General features: G+C 40.4%; 1 protein-coding gene across 1 annotated transcript in view; it reads left to right on the top strand.

The window, feature by feature from the left end:
* The window catches only part of LOC124277162 (tetraspanin-15-like), an 83,667-nt gene that overhangs the window by 26,647 nt on the left and 36,388 nt on the right, over positions 1-20,632 (top strand). Inside the window, exon 3 of the mRNA XM_046712829.1 lies at positions 10,438-10,512. Within this exon, the coding sequence (XP_046568785.1) occupies positions 10,438-10,512 (75 nt within the window). The remainder of the gene's footprint in view (positions 1-10,437; positions 10,513-20,632) is intronic.

A 20,632-nucleotide genomic window follows, 5' to 3' on the forward strand; every position in this document is an offset into this window, starting at 1 on the left:
GTGAATGGGTACCTGGTAGCATGGTCTAAGTGTGTTGAATCTATTAGCATATGTGCTATACAAATTGATTACATTGCTGGCAAACAAGGATAAGTTGGACCGGCGCAGAGAAGTAGGCGGTGCACGGCAATGAGCAAACCAATTTGGTTTGTGAAAGGTAGAGAAGATGTAGTCTAGAACACGTGCATTGTATGACGATGAAATTGATTACGTGCATAGCACTACACTTGATCGCAGACAACCTAGAGCCCCTTCGCTAACAATGGCAAGCACCAGTTATCAAAGTTGCACTGGTCCTGTCAACATTTTACTAGACCCGGGCCAGTGGGATAGCGTGAATGTCGAGCCCTGCAGATATATGTGGATAACACCCAAACTGTTTTGCTGTAAGACTTTTAAAATATTATATTGTGCCTGTTTACAAAATAGTTTACTCAGATTTTTTAATTCTCTCAATCCTCAACCACTTGAAACTCAAACTCAATTGCATGAGAGACTTTGGACCATTCCTAGTTGACATAATTATAACGGCAATGGAAGGACATGGAGTATTTGACCTTGGTCAGGGATGTTACAGGAGAGTCGACTCTTGTAGTCTGACCTAAGGAATCATAAAGGCAGTGTTACAAAGACTGCTGTCTCCTGACATTTGAATGTTTGACATTTGTAAGTGATACGAAAATACATCCATAGCACGTCATACCTGCATCAGAGACAGACGACCTGGTTGTTGTTGTCTTAGCTGTCTGTGTGGTGCTGTTACTGTCATATTCCATCATTAGAATGAAATTAGTGGATACCGACTGGAGTCTCTTGATCTAGACATCGATTTGCACTGTGTGGGAAATGTAGACAATGTCTTACACATAGCTGTGTGAGTGAGTGAGTTTAGTTTTATGCCTCACTCAGCAATATTCCAGCTATATGGCGATGGTCTGTAAATAATCGAGTCTGGACCAGACAATCCAGTGATCAACAGCATGAGCATCGATCTGCGCAATTGGGAACCGATGACATGTGTCAACCAAGCTAACATAGCTGTGTGATGGAGGCCAGTCAATAATGGAGTCTGATCTAAACGATCATGTGATTGACATTAGGAGCAGTGACCTTGACATTAACCAAGTCTCTAAAACTGACCACTGATCACCACTATGTCACCTGCTCAGTAAGTGAGTGAGTTTAGTTTTACGCTGCTTATAGCAATATTCCAGCAATATTATGACGGGGGACACCAGAAATGGGCTTCACACATTGTACCCATGTAGGAAATCGAACCCGGATCTTCGGCGTGATGAGCCAACGCTTTAACCGCTAGGCAACCCCACAGCCCCTCACCCGCTCAGGGTGCTAAGTTGAAACCTGGAATACCCCCTGTTCCCGATTACTAGTTGGCACTTACAAATATCAGTGTCATTCTACATTTTGACATTTTATTAGACTAGGTTTTGTGTATCATGGTTAGATAAAATATCTATACATTTCCAAAAGTGGACTACTGCTAGCACATATTGCTAGTCTGAGCAACGTTTAACAGTTTGCAGACAAATTTCTGATTGTATAATTATATATATATTTGCCACGACTGCAGGTTTGCTTGAGTGTATTCCCCTTTAAGATGAAAGTTACTGCATAGACTTTGTCTGGAATATAACATGTCTTCACTCCAGACGTTATGTCAGCTGTGTCAGTATGGCTTACAACATGCCACTAGAAGAAACCCGTGAAGGTCCGGGTAGGAATTGATCTTCAGCAACCCATGCTTGTCATTAGAAGAGGCAACTAACGGGAGCGGGTGGTGAGGCTCGCTGACTTGGTTGACACATGTCATCATATCCCAATATTGATGCTCATGCTGTTGATCACTGTTTGTCTTGTCCAGATTCCATTATTTACAGACCACCATCTTATGGCTGTGATACTGCTGAGTGCAGTGTTAAACCAACCAACCAACCAACCAACGTGAATGTTGATTTGCAAGAGTATAAATTAACACTGACATTGCCTGCATACAGTTACTCTATCACTAGCGCTGGACTCGTTTCTCCATTTTCTTGTGAGAAATGAATCTGATACTCAAGGCCTTGACATTTGTGATGGATCGCTGATCATGTTTTCCTCGAGATCATAATTCAATTTTCCATCCCAAAATGTGTACTGATTAGAAAGGCCTTTCATATTGCATGTTGGGTAAACATGGTAGAGCACTGGACGACCTCTCCCTAAAGTATCCAGCTAACTTCATCATAGCCCGGGGAAAACATGTTAGTGATTCCCTGCATATCATTTTATGAACAGATTCAATAACTGACGACCGGACAAGTCGTGCTGAGATGGAGCAGCAAAGATTTGCCACTTAGATTTACCATAATAACAAGCCCCAGGCCAAGATAGCTGGAATAATTTCATCCTGTTAAACACTGGCCTTAAGGCTTGCTGGGAGTGTTTTGGACAACTGCCATTTCCTCCATCCTTTACACACGACCAGCACTGGTCATCCGTGGTCCCAATCAGGCCGCAGTAGTCGATACTAATTCCAAGAAGATGATGGACACCGTTTTATGTGGTTTGGTTATAATGTGCCAATAAACTTGGACTGGCCTGTGGCTGGTGAGGGGGGAACTATGCAGTCTCATGGACCTCCAAGAGAGGAGGTCGACCTACGTGTCAAAATACTTAAGCTGGGTTTGACCAATGATTTCAGCTTCATCATTTTCACTATACTTTATATGGATAAAAGCTTTATTATATAACTATATAGTATGGTTGTACAACGGGACTCATGGCCAACACAGTTTTTACCAGAAGACTGTTATGGTTTCTTCACTGACTCCAAGTAAATGTTCCATTAAGCATCCTTTTGAAGAATGTATAATGTAGGGCTGGCCTCATTGACTGACAGGCACAGATGATACCATGGTGACCGGAATTGAAGCCATCAGATGATGTGCCTTTGTCAGGAAGGAGCAGACTTTAAACTGTCTACACGTATTTTAGTGTGGCTCTTAAGTGGGAAATGTTTGTGCACCTGCTGCTCTCTAGTTCAGAGTTTCGATCTCATCTCAAAGAGTTAGGATAAAATATTCAAATTTAAACCATATCAATTCTTTATGTCGACTCATCAGTTAATGGGTACCAGGTAGGATGTGATAGTAATGGGAATGATCCACAATCGGACAAAATGGGGTCTGTGATTTCAAACAACAACCATGTATTGTGTTATATGGGCACCTGTGTGGGTTACCCATGACGATCCGGGTTACAATTCATTTTCAGTAACCCATGCTTGTCGTAAGAGGTAACTAACAAGATCGGGTGTTCAGGCTCGCTGACTTGGTTACATGTCATTGTATCGATGCTCATGCTGTTGATCACTGGATTGTCTCACTCAATTATTTACAAACCACCGCCATATAGCTGTAACATTGCTGAGTGCAGCATTAAACAACCAACCAACCAACCTACCTACCTACCTGTGTTTTGTGGATGGTCTGTCCACTACTGACCATGTGCGAAAAGACTGATTTTACTGGTCCAGGTGTTGTACCATAATCATATAGCTGGGATATAACTGAGTTCAGCATTAAGCAATCAACAATATTATTACAATGCATTATTTTCTTGTAATTCCCCACCTGACTGCTGATTGTTGAACAGTGTTTCATGTTATGAGTGTTCAGTGATGTGGTGATTACACTGCTTGTAATGGCAACAATACCCCTGCAGCTGTGACATCAAGTATGTATGATGCATCCTGACTTCATGTTCCACAGGTTGACTAAACGACAACTGAACAAATTGATGAGAATAATCCCTGTTCAATGACATTTGTCTGCAACTTATAATACTGTACCATTCTGCTGCCTAGACAATCCCTAATAAAGAGGCTTTAATGTTACGTTTACATCTTAGAAGTTAATGATGTTATTTGTCTACTTAACAATGAAATGTCAGCACATTAAGTTGGTTGCTCAAGATTAGGCAGGCATAATGGTTACAGGTCTGGCTGCTTTCATCACTCAGTGCTGGTATACAGCCATGTGATCCAGTACAGTGATGGTGCTTGAAGAGACAAGGTTCAAGGTGTCAGTCCTAAGTGTGAAGCCCATTTCTGGTGTCCCCCACCGTGACATTGCTTGAATATTGCTAAAAGCGGCGTAAAACTAAACTCACTCACTCACTCACTCTTTATATAGGAATGACAACACTTTGTTGTGACACAGATGTATGGACGAGTCAGGGGTTTCCTGCATCCTATACCCATAAAAATTGACAATGGATGCAACAAAATTTATTACCGCATCCACAGTCCAAATACTTTTAAAAATTTCCAATCAAGTGACAATAGGTTATAACTGAGTTTGCTACTAGCTGGGTTATAATATTTGCAATTTAACTACTGTAATAACAATGTGATGATCATGATACACAATACAATAACAGTATTAATAATGATATTTAAGTGTCTGGGACCACCATTTGTTTGTCCAGGACCCCTGAAAATTAAGAGTATGAGTCCCAGGGACTCCATGTAAATCCCTGACGAGTGCTGCAAATGGTTCTTGTAGATGCGGGCGGTGGGGTAGCCTTATGGTTAAAACGTCTGCTCGTCACTCTGAAGACCCAGGTTCGATTCCCCACATGGGTACAATGGGTCAAGCCCATTTCTGGCTGGTGTCCCCCGCCGTGATATTGCTGGAATATTGCTAAAAGTGGCCTAAAACAATACCCACCCACTCAATCTTGTAGATACTGATACACACTCTCCATGTGGTCCACTACATCTCTGTGTAGCAGTTAGACTAAGGCTTAGTCTCTGAATATATATAATTTTGATAGTAACAAACAAGCCCATTTATATTGAAAAGGCGCCCTAGGGAGACCAGAGATTCAGAACCTGAGGAAATCTAGACTTGCTTTATTTAGGGCTTTAGCACTGCAGAGAGGGCTTGGCAGTGGGGAAAATAATGTGGTTCAAGGACTGTGAGACAGACTATGTAGCAGTGTATGTGCTTTGTTACCACATGGCTGGTGCATATGTATGTTTATACCCGACTGACAGATGTGGTGTTCCATTGGGTGACACTGTTAAAATGGGTGGTTTAAATGCCCATCACATTGGCTGTTGGTGATGTTGTTGTTGTCAATGGAGATGAGGGGGATCGTGTGTCCAATCATAATTATCAAATGTTATCAGTCTAAACAGATCTAATGGAAAAGAAATAGCTTAGATTACTGTGTTTACCAGAATAACATGGAATGTTGGTTTAGGCTGTAGTGTCCAATATTCAATATATATCGTACTCAAAAAGTTAAGGAACATTTAGTCTGTCTCACAGTCCCTGAACCACATTATTTTCCCTACTGCCAAGCCCTTTCTGCAATGCTAAAGCCCAAAACAAAGCAAGTCTAGATATCCTCAGGTTCTGAATCTCTGGTCTCCCTGGGGCTCCTTTTCAATTTAAATGGGCTTGTTAGTTACTATCAAAATTATATACACAGCTATATATGCACAGCTGAATGCTATTTCCGGCTCAGATACACACAGTAATCTTAATCCCTGCAAATAATACAATGCCCAGCAAAAACAACTTACAACTTAAAAGGTAAATAATCTTGTCTAGTGATGTTTAATTGCAAATTTGACGTCTCTACTGACAAAGTCGTCTTCTGTTGTTTGTTCACGTGAAGTGATACGATGTTGTTTTCTTACCCCTGGCAAAAAGTTTGACGAAAGCGTAACCCATGGATAAGACGACCCCCTTCTACAGACTGCCTTTTTTGGTCCTCAAAATTCAGCTTATAGACGGTAATATACGGTATATTCAGAGACTAAGCATTAGTCTAAGGAGCATTTAATATGTATACAATCTGTCATACTGTAACAGATTGAGCAGAGTAAAAACAGGAAGTGTTGTTAACTTCATGTCAGCTTGTAAATAGGAGAGCATGAGGAAATATGGATCACAATATGTCCTCTCTACCCACCTCGCCATTATACCCGATGAAACTGAGAATGGTGTATGACCTCTCTGATAGGTGTCATTGTGCCCTTGGAGTGTTCCTCATGCAGTTACACCCAGGTTTGCCTCATCTTGTCTTGAACCTTTTAGAGTTACCCACTCGTTTGATCATTTATCCAAACCCTGTTTCTAGCTTCACACCCAGTATCTCCCCCAGTTTCTAGCTTCACACCCAGTATCTCCCCCAGTTTCTAGCTTCACACCCATTATCTCCCCCAGTTTCTGGCTTCTCACCCATTATCTCCCCCAGTTTCTCGGTTCTCACCCATTATCTCCTCCAGTTTCTGGCTTCTCACCCATTATCTCCTCCAGTTTCTGGCTTCTCACCCAGTTTCTCCCCCAGTTTCTGGCTTCTCACCCATTATCTCCCCAGTTTCTAGCTTCTCACCCAGTATCTCCCCCAGTTTCTAGCTTCTCACCCATTATCTCCCCCAGTTTCTAGCTTCTCACCCATTATCTCCCCCAGTTTCTGGCTTCTCACCCAGTATCTCCCCAGTTTCTGGCTTCACCCAGTATCTCCCCAGTTTCTGGCTTCTCACCCAGTATCTCCCCTTCTCAGTTTCTGGCTTCTCTTCTCACCCAGTATCTCCCCAGTTTCTAGCTTCTCACCCAGTATCTCCCCCAGTTTCTGGCTTCTCACCCAGTATCTCCCCCAGTTTCTAGCTTCTCACCCAGTATCTCCCCCAGTTTCTAGCTTCTCACCCAGTATCTCCCCCAGTTTCTAGCTTCTCACCCAGTATCTCCCCAGTTTCTAGCTTCTCACCCAGTATCTCCCCTGTTTCTACCCAGTATCTCCCCAGTTTCTGGCTTCTCACCCAGTATCTCCCCAGTTTCTGGCTTCTCGCCCAGTATCTCCCCAGTTTCTGGCTTCTCACCCAGTATCTCCCCAGTTTCTGGCTTCTCACCCAGTCTCTCCCCAGTTTCTGGCTTCACCCATTATATCCCCAGTTTCTGGCTTCTCACCCAGTTATCTCCCCCAGTTTCTGGCTTCTCAGCTTCTCACCCAGTATCTCCCCAGTTTCTGGCTTCACACCCATTATCTCCTCCAGTTTCTAGCTTCTCACCCAGTATCTCCCCAGTTTCTAGGCTTCTCACCCAGTTTCTGGCTCTCCCCAGTTTCTAGCTTCACGCCCAGTATCTCCCCAGTTTCTAGCTTCTCACCCAGTATCTCCCCAGTTTCTCTTCCCCCATTATCTCCCCCTAGTTTCTAGCTTCTCACCCAGTATCTCCCCCAGTTTCTAGCTTTCTCACCCAGTATCTCCCTTCTCCCCCAGTTTCTAGCTTCCCCAGTTTCTGGCTTCACCCAGTATCTCCCCAGTTTCTGGCTTCACACCCAGTATCTCCCCAGTTTCTGGCTTCTCACCCAGTATCTCCCCAGTTTCTGGCTTCACCCAGTATCTCCCCAGTTTCTAGCTTCTCACCCAGTATCTCCCCTGTTTCTAGGCTTTCACCCAGTATCTCCCCAGTTTCTGACTCGCTCCAGTTTCTAGCTTCACACCCAGTATCTCCCCAGTTTCTAGCTTTCTAGCTCTCCCCAGTTTCACCCAGTATCTCCCCCAGTTTCTAGCTTCACACCCAGTATCTCCCCAGTTTCTAGCTTCACACCCAGTATCTCCCCAGTTTCTGGCTTCTCCCAGTATCTCCCCAGTTTCTAGCTTCTCACCCAGTATCTCCCCTAGTTTCTAGCTTCTCACCCAGTATCTCCCCAGTTTCTAGCTTCACACCCAGTATCTCCCCAGTTTCTCCCCCAGCTGGCTTCACACCCAGTATCTCCCCCAGTTTCTGGCTTCTCACCCAGTATCTCCCCCAGTTTCTGGCTTCACACCCAGTATCTCCCCCAGTTTCTAGCTTCACACCCAGTATCTCCCCCAGTTTCTTCTTCACCCAGTATCTCCCCAGTTTCTCCCCAGTATCTCCCCCTGGCTTCTCACCCAGTTTCTAGCTTATCTCCCCAGTTTCTAGCTTCTCACCCAGTATCTCCCAGTACTCTCCCCAGTTTCTAGCTTCACCAGTTTCCCAGTATCTCCCCAGTTTCTAGCTTCAGTTCCCCAGTTTCTCATCTGGCCTCTCACCCAGCTTCCTATTCAATTTCTCAACCAGTTTCTCAACCAGATTCCCATCCCATTTCTCACCCAGTTACTCACCCAGTTTCTCATCCAGCTTCTCACCCAGCTTACTATTCAGTTTGTCAACATTTTGTCACCCCGCTTTTCACCCAGTTTCCAGCTTCCCACCCAGTTTCCCACCCCAGTTTCCCACCCAGCCATCCACCCAATGTTGCATCAGTTTATGTTTGAGAGATGCTTGTAAAGTGGACTCACTACGTGAAGGTCACCCATCCATGAGAGGAACAGATCAATAAAGTTTCTGTCATCAATCAAGTGCAATAAGTTTCTGCTGCTATTCACTCCAAGCTATAAACCTAAGCAATCATAGGAAAGATTAATGCCGTCAATTTTGAAATATGCTCAATAAAAATATAATGTGAATCCAGAATTCCCTTCTGACATGTGTGATAGATTTTCTTACACTAACCAGACAGTTTACATTACGGGACTGGGAATCAAATTTATGGTTAATTTACACATGGAATTGAAATAGAGCAAACTTTTGGCTGGTTAATTTTTGCACTTTAGGAATGCAGTGATCATGACGATAGCTCTCGTGGAAGGTTGCCACAAATCCATATTTCACAATATACATTTTCCATGAAGCCAGCCATCAATACAACTAGTCCTAAGAATTATGTTTACATGATATTTATTTCATCGCCCAAAGGAATCCTTGGCGATATCACTAGTTACCCAGGGGGACTCCAATTAAGTCTTCCAAACTCGTACCAATTCACACTTGGTGGTGTCACGTTGCTTCATGCTTCCCCATCCAACAGACCAATCAGTGATGTGAATGCTGGTCACTCGTTCTGATAATCCATTTAAATTTTTGCCGATCACTCGTAAATTTTCTCGACAGCATGTTAATCCCTTGTTGCATAATAAATACACGTGGAAGCGTTCCACAGCTGTCGTTGAACCAACGAATGCAAATCCACTGCAGCGAGGACTGCGCGAATGTATGGAGACTTAGTGGACAATGAGCCCTTTTCATTCGGGATAGCTTCATGAAGAATCAATAGGGGATTCAGGATGAATTTTGTTCGATATTCAAGGGATTGTCACGGCTGATCAGACTAGATTGGTGTGAATCGACTCGACCCTTGTGTCAAACTACTGGGCATCTATTCACTTTCATTTACCAACTTTGTCTTTGATCACTCTGGTGGTGACAAGAGGGGATTAGTTAAAGGGTTTTGTGCTCAGTTTCTAAATTTACATGCTAGATTCAGGAACTGCGTTGATGAAAGGGAAGTGGGATTCAATTTTTCAAGTTAAAAATAGACTTGATGCAATCAATTTGGTCCGAGGCTGAAAATGGAATGTCAAGATACCCTCATAACTATTTAGAAGAAAAAAAACATCAAAGGAAATATTTTCTGGTTCTAATTTTGTGCTTGAGTAAATGACTCATTGTGCTGTGAAAAGTGTTTATTTGGTCTGTGAGGAAGAATGTGTCCCATAATGGAAAACTCATGATTTATGCCAGACAAAAAAATGTTAAAGGAAGTGGTTAAATATTAATATTGACATTTCTAGAGTTCTCCAACTGATTTATGCTTCTTGAACATTGCTGCTTGACTGTTCACATATGATCAATCTGTTACAAAAGTTAGTAAGGAACGATCAGCTGATGTTGTAATGTACTTAGCACATTACTATTATGAGGATAGAATTGGTCGTCAGCAACCCATTCTTGTTGTAAGAGGCGACTGACATGATCTGGTGGTAAGGCTAGCTGACTTGGTTGACACATGTCATCGTATCCCAGTCACTTAGATCGATGCTCATGCTGTTGATCACTGGATTGTCTGGTCCAAACTCAATTATTTACAGACCACTGCTACATAGCTGTAATATTGCTGATTGTGGCATTAAACAACAAACAAACTAATAAGAGGAGATATTTTTCAGATACAGCTGTAAATCCAGACATTTTATTAATTGAAATTTGTAAAACCAACAAAAATTCAAACAATGACAAAGTATTTTGTTGGGCAAGCAACTTCTGTAATTTTAACTTTCAACTGCCTGAAGAATACTTTCTATTGTACAAACATGGCCATGGAATTCTTATAAAATTTTGTGTAAAAATATACTCATTGAAACATCTATTAAACTGAACTTGATGCAGTTGGTGTAATAATGATTTGAAACATAATTTAGTGATCTCATTTCATGTGTCTGATTAGTATAACCACAATGCAGGCAGTCTGTTTTTATCATAAAGTATTTTCTTCCCCACAGTGAACTGATAATGTGAAATTTATTATATATGATGCATTATTGTTTTGTTTCAGTTTCTAGTGGGGACCATCATTGCCTTCCTCCTTCAAGTTTCCATCGGAATAGTGGCATATGTGTATAGAGAGAAAGTAAGTTCTTAGTTTATAACCTCTGTACAATGGACACTCTTAATTCCACCTCACATTCTACACTGGATCATTTCTAAACTGGGCACCTTGAATTCCACTTCACTATACCGTGGACACTCTCTGAACTTAAGACTCTTAATTCTCCCTCACATTATACAGTGGACACTGGCTTAACTGGACACCCCAAATTCCACCTTTATACAATAGTTCTGTATGTTGACATGCATCAGTTGTTATACATGCTTCTTTGTATCATGGATGTTATCAGGCTACGATTTTTCCGAAACAAACTAAGTTTTTACTCAAATTTCAAACTGAGTTTGACAATTTGAAACAGCTGAATTTCTAACTCAACTGCATTTCTAAAATCAAAAAGCGAAACCAACTTAAGTAACCTACCTTACCAAAAACATAAATTGTCTACTATGTATGAGTTAAACATCGATTTCATTTTCCTGCGTTTTCTCAAATTTGAGTAAAAGCTCTAACTTAAGTAAAAACTCAGATTTATGTTTGTTTAGATAAATCGGGGCCAGACCTCTTTTGCATTTGTTTACATGAACATTTTTACACCATTGACTAAATACAATAATATTTGTGAAACCAATACCAAATGATGATAAGGATTGATGAACAGGTAAGCATGTACCAGGTAAGTATGTATCAGGTAAGTATGTTCCAGGTAAGTATGTACCAGGTAAGCATGTACCAGGTAAGCATGTATCAGGTAAGTTCTCTGTATCATCACATGGCACAGATGAATCAATGACACCTCTACTGCCAGGTACATCAGTACTGGGGTTGGGGTCACAAGGGTGATGTGATACGCCTATGTACCGATACATATCATAACATGATAGGCACGTCAGAAACCTTTGATTGTATTTTTGAAATTCCCCCAGATTATGTGTCTGGGTTTGTCTGTACCATACCCTCGCCCAGGGATTTCACCACAGGGGCAAACATGACTGCTGCATTTCAAAAGAGGAAATATAAATACAGTTATTACCAGCATGTCTCATAGGAAAAACTTCAAACTTTTGAAATTATTATTATTATTTTTTATTATTATTGGCTATTTATATAGCGCGGATATTTATATATTTAACTAGTACATGCTCAAGGCACGAAAATCCCAAAAGTTTCAAAGATATTGTAATGGAGAAACATAGTAATCAGGCAAGATGACACAAGCAAAAAACCTTCTCTCATAAATTGTGTTAACAGAAATAGGTCCGTAGATCCAGTTATAATGTGATCTTTTCCTAGCCGCTCGCATCTAAATATAGAAGTGAACTAATGGAAACTATATTAGAACTATATTAGAAGTAGGAGAGTATGTTTTTGTTGTCTTTAATAAAAACTGTAAAAAAACATCACAAATGACATTGCTGGTCACATCATAGTTGAGAAAGTATATCTAATTATGCAACTTTTAAATGGGAAACAGGTAGACCAAAATTTAGCATGTATAAGTTTGTTTCAAAAGTTCTGAAGACAAGACAATGTTGGTTAATTACAAGAAATAAGACCAGTATTTTATGTGGTCGACTGGGAACTGTAATGGACGTTTCCCTGTAGACTTGCACAAGTCTCAAATGTAATAATTAATAGTTTAAATGAAGATTTATAAAATATATAAATAACAGACTGGCATCCTTAGATATCTAGACTTGGCTGTTCATAGGATAGAATTACTATACATCCATGAGCTTAGCCTTCAGTACAGCCTTGGAGCAAGGCTAGTTTCCCTGCTGTTGTCTCTTAATGAAGATAGCCTCTGGATGTGCTGTGTTCGTAAATTGGATAAACCAACAAATAATTAAATATTAATATTATCATAATATAACACACAGGTCAGAAACAGCCTAATTACAATGAAGGAATAGGGTTACTATGGAAATTAAACACATGGGAATGGAATTTTTTATAAACAATTAGAAGAAACTTGAACTTCACAATGTGATTAAAAATAATTTAAAGAATAATTAAACAATAGCAACAAATTATCAATGATCTTTGCAACCTTTTATCAAAACAATTGGTTGGTTGTTAAATTCAAGGACTTGTATAGACCTCCCAAGAGGCAGAAATTTGACTCCAAGTCTGATGCAAGTGATAGTACAGCTCTTAAACTAAATAAAATAATACCCAGTTTCTCAATTTTATGAAAATAAGAACATTAAAAAAATTGATAAAAAAACCCATTTGCACAATGTCATGATTTCTTTCCAGTTTGTCCACCAAAGGCACCTAGTTTGGAATCTCAAATATAACCCTTTGAGTTATTCTGGTACCTTTCACATAAGTCATCTCTGAGAGACTTTTGTCTTGAACACACTCTGATCAAGCTGGTGGTAAATCCATGCTTCGTTATATATGCCATCCTACAGATATTCTGTGTGACCGTCCAACATCAGCTGTCAGTGTACCACTATTATATTGTTCGTTGTTCCTATGTTGTTTCACTTAGCCTAATGAGTGCCCTACAGATCCCGACTCTACATGCTATATATTGTTCGTTTTATTTTGTCGTAATACCATGCATCAAATAGATGCCATGTGGACAGCTCATTGAAGCTGTGTTGTACAATGGCCGTATCCGACACTGTTTGTGACAACAGGGCCGTATGTTATGATCAAAACATGACTTTGAGGTTCGGTTGAAAATGTTCAACAGTGAGCAAGGTTTGGTATTTTCCCAAGCTCTAATTAATTTTATGTTTTCAACCAAAAATGAGTGTTGCAATTGACTTATTAACTTCAAAATGCAAGATGTAGACAAAAGATTAAAAAACATGTTTGTGTCTTATGGTGAAATGTTATAGAATATGGAGTATAAAATGAATTTGATGAGAGCTGGCAAGAGAAAGACTAAGCATACAGACAACTGAAGTCAATGATACTGAACACCCTTTCATCATCTGGCATGGTGGCTTACTGCGACTCAGTACTAACGTCATCATGGTCATATGTGAGGTTGCCGGTTCAAATCATGTCCGGGCCGGTTGGTCTTAGCCTAATATTTAAAGTGTTCGCTCGTCATACCAAAGACCTGGGTTCGATTCCCCACATGGGTAACAATGTGTGAAAGCCCATATCTGGTGTCCCTTGCTGTGATATTGCTGGAATCTTGCAAAAGCAGCGTAAAAATAAAATCTCTCGCACTCACTCAATTGATGTCCTGAAATTTTCATGCATAAAATTGTGACTTTTAACCAATAAAAAATCCATTAGATGCATATTAAAATGATGGTTATAAACCTTTGTGATGTAACATTCTTCAGTCAATTAGAATGTCAATGGCTTCCTATCACAATCTGAAGAAACCTAAGAAAAGTAGAACTCACTGTATGTTTATGAAGAAAGTCGTGAGATGCGCAGATTTTCAGGCCATTTAGTGTGGTATTAGGTTTACAATGCCAAAATAATTAAAAGAAAATGTCTAAAGGGTATCTGCTGACAGAAAGCTGCAGATTTACAAAATATGTCAACAAACAAACTTTTAGCCAGAAAGCTGCCAGCCTTAGATGTAATACAGTGACATCAAACCAGTGTCTCAGTGTCTCATGCTGCCAGCCTGTAGATGTAGGTCACAGTGACATCAAGAACCGATGTCTGAGTGTCTCATGCTGCCAGCCTGTAGATGTAGGTCACAGTGACATCAAGAACCGATGTCTGAGTGTCTGATGCTGCCAGCCTGTAGATGTAGGTCACAGTGACATCAAGAACCGATGTCTGAGTGTCTGATGCTGCCAGCCTGTAGATGTAGGTCACAGTGACAACAAGAACCGATGTCTGAGTGTCTCAAGGACACGACCATACAGACCATGGTAAACCTCTGCATGTTGCATATCAGAACATTGTGTTTTCTGTGAAGGAAATTAAGTCTGGAAGTAAGAGCACTTGATGATGTGTTGTATTGGAGCAGATGGAGTCTTGCATGTAGTTCCACACAACTGAGTTGCTTCAGCAGGAAATTATGTCTGGAGTATGTGATCAGACCAGTCTTGTGTGATATCAAAATGGCCACTGCAGAAGATTTGCCACATTTAATTCCCTTCAGAGCCCTGTGCATTGTGTGCAGTTCAATTGAATGTGTTTTCATTGCCTGTTTCTTCAAATGAGTTGTCTGGAGGTGTATTTGCTCACAGATATGTTGACTTCAAGGAAGAGTTACTGTCGTGGCTAATGGGCAGATGATGTAATGTTGGCTAAAGGACAGGTGATACAATGTTGGCTAAAGGACAGGTGATGTAATGTTGGCTAAAGGACAGGTGATGTAATGTTGGCTAAAGGACAGGTGATGTAATGTTGGCTAAAGGACAGGTGATATAATGTTGGCTAAAGGACATGTGATGTAATGTTGGCTAAAGGACATGTGATGTAATGTTGGCTAAAGGACAGATGATGTAATGTTGGCCTAAGGACAGGTGATGTAATGTTGGCTTAAGGACAGGTGATACAATGTTGGCTAAAAGACAGGTGATGTAATGTTGGCTAAAGGACAGGTGATGTAATGTTGGCTAAGGGACAGGTGATGTAATGTTGGCTAAAGTACAGGTGATGTAATGTTGGCTAAAGGACAGGTGATGTTATGTTGGCTATTGGGCAGATGATGTAATGTTGGCTAAAGGACAGGTGATGTAATGTTGGCTTAAGGACAGGTGATGTAATGTTGGCTAAAGGACAGGTGATGTAATGTTGGCTAAAGGACAGGTGATGTAATGTTGGCTAAAGGACAGGTGATGTAATGTTGGCTTAAGGACAGGTGATGTAATGTTGGCTTATGGACAGGTGATGTAATGTTGGCTAGAAGACAGGTGATGTAATGTTGGCTCAAGGACAGGTGATGTAATGTTGGCTAAAGGACAGGTGATGTAATGTTGGTTTAAGGACAGGTGATACAATGTTGGCTAAAAGACAGGTGATGTAATGTTGGCTTAAGGACAGGTGATGTAATGTTGGCTAAAGGACAGGTGATGTAATGTTGGCTTAAGGACAGGTGATGTAATGAAGGCTAAAAGACAGCTGATGAAATGTTGGCTAAAGGACAGATGATGTAATGTTGGCTAAAGGACAGGTGATGTAATGTTGGCTAAAGGACAGGTGATACAATGTTGGCTAAAGGACAGGTGATGTAATGTTGGCTAAAGGACATGATGTAATGTTGGCTAAAGGACAGGTGATGTAATGTTGGCTAAAGGACAGGTGATGTAATGTTGGCTAAAGGACAGGTGATGTAATGTTGGCTAAAGGACAGGTGATGTAATGTTGGCTTAAGGACAGGTGATGTAATGTTGGCTAAAGGACAGGTGATGTAATGTTGGCTAAAAGGACAGGTGATGTAATGTTGGCTAAAAGGACAGGTGATGTAATGTTGGCTTAAGGACAGGTGATGTAACAATGTTGGCTAAAGGACAGTGATTGTAATGTTGGCTTAAGGACAGGTGATGTAATGTTGGCTAAAGGACAGGTGATGTAATGTTGGCTAAAGACAGGTGATGTAATGTTGGCTTAAGGACAGGTGATTGATGTAATGTTGGCTAAAGGACAGGTGATGTAATGTAGGCTAAAAGACAGCTGATGAAATGTTGGCTAAAGGACAGATGATGTAATGTTGGCTAAAGGACAGGTGATGTAATGTTGGCTAAAGGACAGGTGATGTAATGTTGGCTAAAGGACAGGTGATGTAATGTTGGCTAAAGGACATGATATAATGTTGGCTAAAGGACAGGTGATGTAATGTTGGCTATAGGACAGGTGATGTAATGTTGGCTATTGGGCAGATGTAATGTTGGCTAAAGGACAGGTGATGTAATGTTGGCCAATGGGCAGATGATGTAATGTTGGCTAAAGGACAGGTGATGTAATGTTGGCCAATGGGCAGATGATGTAATGTTGGCTAAAGGACAGGTGATGTAATGTTGGCTAAAGGACAGGTGATGTAATGTTGGCTAAAGGACAGATGATGTAATGTTGGCTTAAGGACAGGTCATGTAATGTTGGCTTAAGGACAGGTGATGTAATGTTGGCTAAAGGTCAGGTGATGTAATGTTGGCTAAAGGACAGGTGATGTAATGTTGGCTTAAGGACAGGTGATGTAATGTTGGCTAAAGGTCAGGTGATGTAATGTTGGCTAAAGGACAGATAATGTAATGTTGGCTTAAGGACAGGTGACGTTATGTTGGCTTAAGGACAGATGATGTAATGTTGGATAAAGGACAGGTGATATAATGTTGGCTAAAGGACAGATGATGTAATGTTGGCTAAAGGACATGATGTAATGTTGGCTAAAGGACAGCTGATGTAATGTTGCTAAACTAACAACATCTGAAGACATCCCAGAACAGGTCCTATCACTACAACCTTTTGTAAACTGTGACCAGCCAGCAGAAGGTCAACATTGACCAAGCAGAAAGCAAATTTCTTGAGCTTTCCAGGGCCAGTTTCAAACTTTCTACTTCCTTTCCAGAATAATCTTTGAAAAAATATTGATTCAAAATATAAGTTAAGTGATAACCTGAACAAGCAAAAGTTCCAGTATGTCCAACATGTAGCTGAGATTGTATGGCACTACTTGCCACTAGCAAAGTTCATTCCATTGAGAAACATATTTCCATAGAAACAACAGTGACTGTCATTTAGAATCCTCTATGATACCATTTCAAGGATACATTAGGTGAGATTCTAACTGTCACTTTCTTGATCTGGTTGGCAACTCACTGATTGGTCACAGGAATGTTTGCTCTGATATCACCCACAATGAAGTGTCATCAGATTTTATTGAGATTGGCTGTATCAACCTAAAATATTGCGACAAAGTTGAATTTGGGCCATCATGCAAACATTTATATTTCAACCAAGAAGAATTATTTGCTTCAGTTTTTATAGACCTCTTGTAGATATAGAGATATTATTATTATTATATTATTATTATAATCTATTTATATAGCGCCGAGTTCCAGCTAGGCTGCTCACAGGCGTTTATTGCTATATAAATATCCAATAATTATAATATTACTGACATTCAGAACATCATTGCATAACATCCTACCCCAATGGTACAGACTTTACAATATCAACCACTAGATTGTCTGATCAAGACTAAATTATCAGTGGGTTGCTGTCACATTGCTGTAATATAGCTGAGTGCTTTGTTATAAACAACAAACATACCAGCAGACAAAAACAATATAGAAAATAGGATCATCAAATAGAATAGTTCAGTGAAAAAATCCATTGCTTTTGAAATAGATACATTAAGATTTTACAAGACAAAGCGCTCTATCCCAAGTGTCATACTATCTCCCTGCCAAGAAACGGTTCTGATTTCAGAGGTTCCATCAAAGAGAAATTCATTCAAGCATAAGCATGGCATCTTGATATTGGCTTTCATGAACAAATGCATTTCTTAATGACTATTTGGTCTTCACTTTTTCACTGCTGACGTCCAATGACGTCCATGGTTTTGTAAGCTGGTATATCCTGGCAGTTGGTTGAAATTGACTTCCAGAATAGATCATCCACATCAGTGCATCAAACAGACCCAGTTTGAGGATATTGATAAACTGCTGTGGCTTGAGCCAATAAAAGAGCTTTAAATGTCAATGAGTTTGCTGATGTAAACTTAGCAAGGACGTATCCAGTGACCCAGGGAGAGAGTGAAAGTCAATATCTGCTGCTGACAGATAATTGATGACATGGCTGATCACCAACACCATAACACAGGAAGTAGATCCTGTAGAACCTACCCACCATGCATCAGTACAGCTTTGCGTCCTAGTCCCAAATGGGATATTGCATGCTGTTAATCTAATTTGTAATGGGGGAATTGCTGCATGTCAAATTATCAACTTCTCAGCGCTAGATCTGACTAGATCACCCTAACTGGTCATCCATCATTTCGTTGTCAGGACAGTTGTTCCAGATAGTACACCATGGCTCACCATCTCCATTTGTAATCTGTAGCAAAGAAATCTATAATGGTTGTGTCATGAAGTAAAGAAATATCTTGTTATGATGTTGAAGTGTTGAGTTTCAAGAGGGCATGGTTGTCTCAGTTGTCAATAGTGCCACAATTTACAGTGCAATTGCATCCTTTGGGCAAGGAAGAAACCTGGGATTGTTCAGATCTTGATATCCCTGATTGTGTTTCTAGGTTTATTGGCACCATTCCCATGCTTGTCATATTGGTAAACATCTTAGATCTCCATCACTTCATGGGTCCTCCAATATTAAACTGACATTAAATGATATGATTGAAATACTGTTAAAAGTGGCTGTAAAACAGGAGTCAGTCATTCACTGTATAATTTCAACATAAGGCAGTATGATTTGTGCATTCTTTTTATTTCAATATTTTACTCTATTTGAATTGGACCTCCAGCAGGTTACAATTGGACCTCCAGCATCCCATGCTTTTTTGTAAGAGGCAACTGACAGGATTGGGCTGTCAAACATCAATAGATGTATATGTCAATATGTATAGATCAATGTGATGAAAAGAAGCAAGTCTGGACCAGACAGACTAGGTATTCAAGTGTGCATTAACATATATTCCTGACTTCAATAGTTTAACTATTATCCAATCTACATTCGGACATACCAAGACTTCTAGTGTTTTATTTTGTTGGAGTCGTCCATGGACCCTGAGACCCGCGTTCTGGCAAGTGATGACTGTATTATCAATACTTTTGGTAATGTTCCATGGAGTTTGTCTACGAGGGGAGGTGGGGTAGCCTAGTGGTTAAAGTCTTCTCTTGTCATGCTGAAGACCTGGGTTCGATTCCCCACATGGGTACAATGTGTGAAGCCCATTTTTTTCCCCCGCCGTGATGTTACTGGAATGTTGCTAAAAGTGGCGTAAAACCATACTCACTCACTCACTTGGTCTATGCCATCAACCAAGTTCTGAGATCATCCAATCCATTTGGTTGCCTCCTACAACCAACATAAGTTACAAGGGACCCATTCTAACCTGGAATCCAAATGGTGTTACTAAAATGAGGATTGGGTGGTCAGGACACGTGACCTACTTGATTATGTATCATCATACCTCAGTTACAAAACAGTTCACCTGGAACAATCCAGGTTAGAATTAGTCTTCAGCAAACCTTGCTTGTTGTAAGAAGCAACTACGAATCAGATGATCAGACATGTTGACTTGGTTGACAAATATCATCGTATCCCAATTGTGTAGATTGATGCTCATGATGTCAATCTCTGGTTATTTTGGTCCAGACTCGATTATTTACAGATCACCACCATAAAGCTGGAATATTGCTGAGTGCAGCATTAAACAACAAACAAACAAACATAGAACAGTTGGTTTCCTGGCAGATATTGTGATTTATTCTCGTCAGGCTGAATCAAACTGGAATATTGCACACTGTAGCACATTGATTGCTCCTATTCACTATTCTTGCCAAACTGAAGGAACAATAAGAAATTCCATACTCAATAAATTGTCTGTTTTCACGAATGATATACTTTGTAAAATGAATGGTTTCCAGTAGCTTTCAATAGACAAAATTGAACAATTTGATGGTAATTGATAATCAATACATCACAAGACATTTATAAATAGCACTTGAATGTAGTGAATGTTTGACTGGAAAAAAACTTGCTTCATTTACAGTACAGTTCTGTGAACAAGCATACAGGTCAGAGTGGGTTACTGGGAAATGAGGGGCGATGGGGTAGCCTAGTAGTTAAAGTGTTAGCTCGTCACACTGAAGACCTGGGTTCGATTTCCCACATGGATACAATGTGTGAAGCCCATTTCTGGTGTCCCCCACCATGGAATATTGCTAAAAGTGGCGTAAAAACATGCTGCACACTCACTATTGGGCACCTGATGATGTTTTGTGGAATAAACATAAAGACATGTCTACCGAATAGACAAGCTCCACTGCTTTGTCTGTAATTAATGACAATGTAAGGAGCTTTACAGGCCCAACCAGTCTTAGTAAATGGTCATATTTTACACCTCAGATTTCAGCCATAAGTCTGGAAATGTCAAGTATATTATTTGTGTGGCTACATTGGGCAGTCTCCAGTCTGCCCAGATCACCACGATCTGGGCAGAAGAAGGACACAGTAAGGCCCTGAATAGGTC

Source organism: Haliotis rubra, unplaced genomic scaffold (assembly GCF_003918875.1).
Source record: "Haliotis rubra isolate DU_JTF1 unplaced genomic scaffold, ASM391887v1 Scf219, whole genome shotgun sequence".
In the NCBI taxonomy this organism is placed as follows: Eukaryota; Metazoa; Mollusca; class Gastropoda; order Lepetellida; family Haliotidae; genus Haliotis; species Haliotis rubra.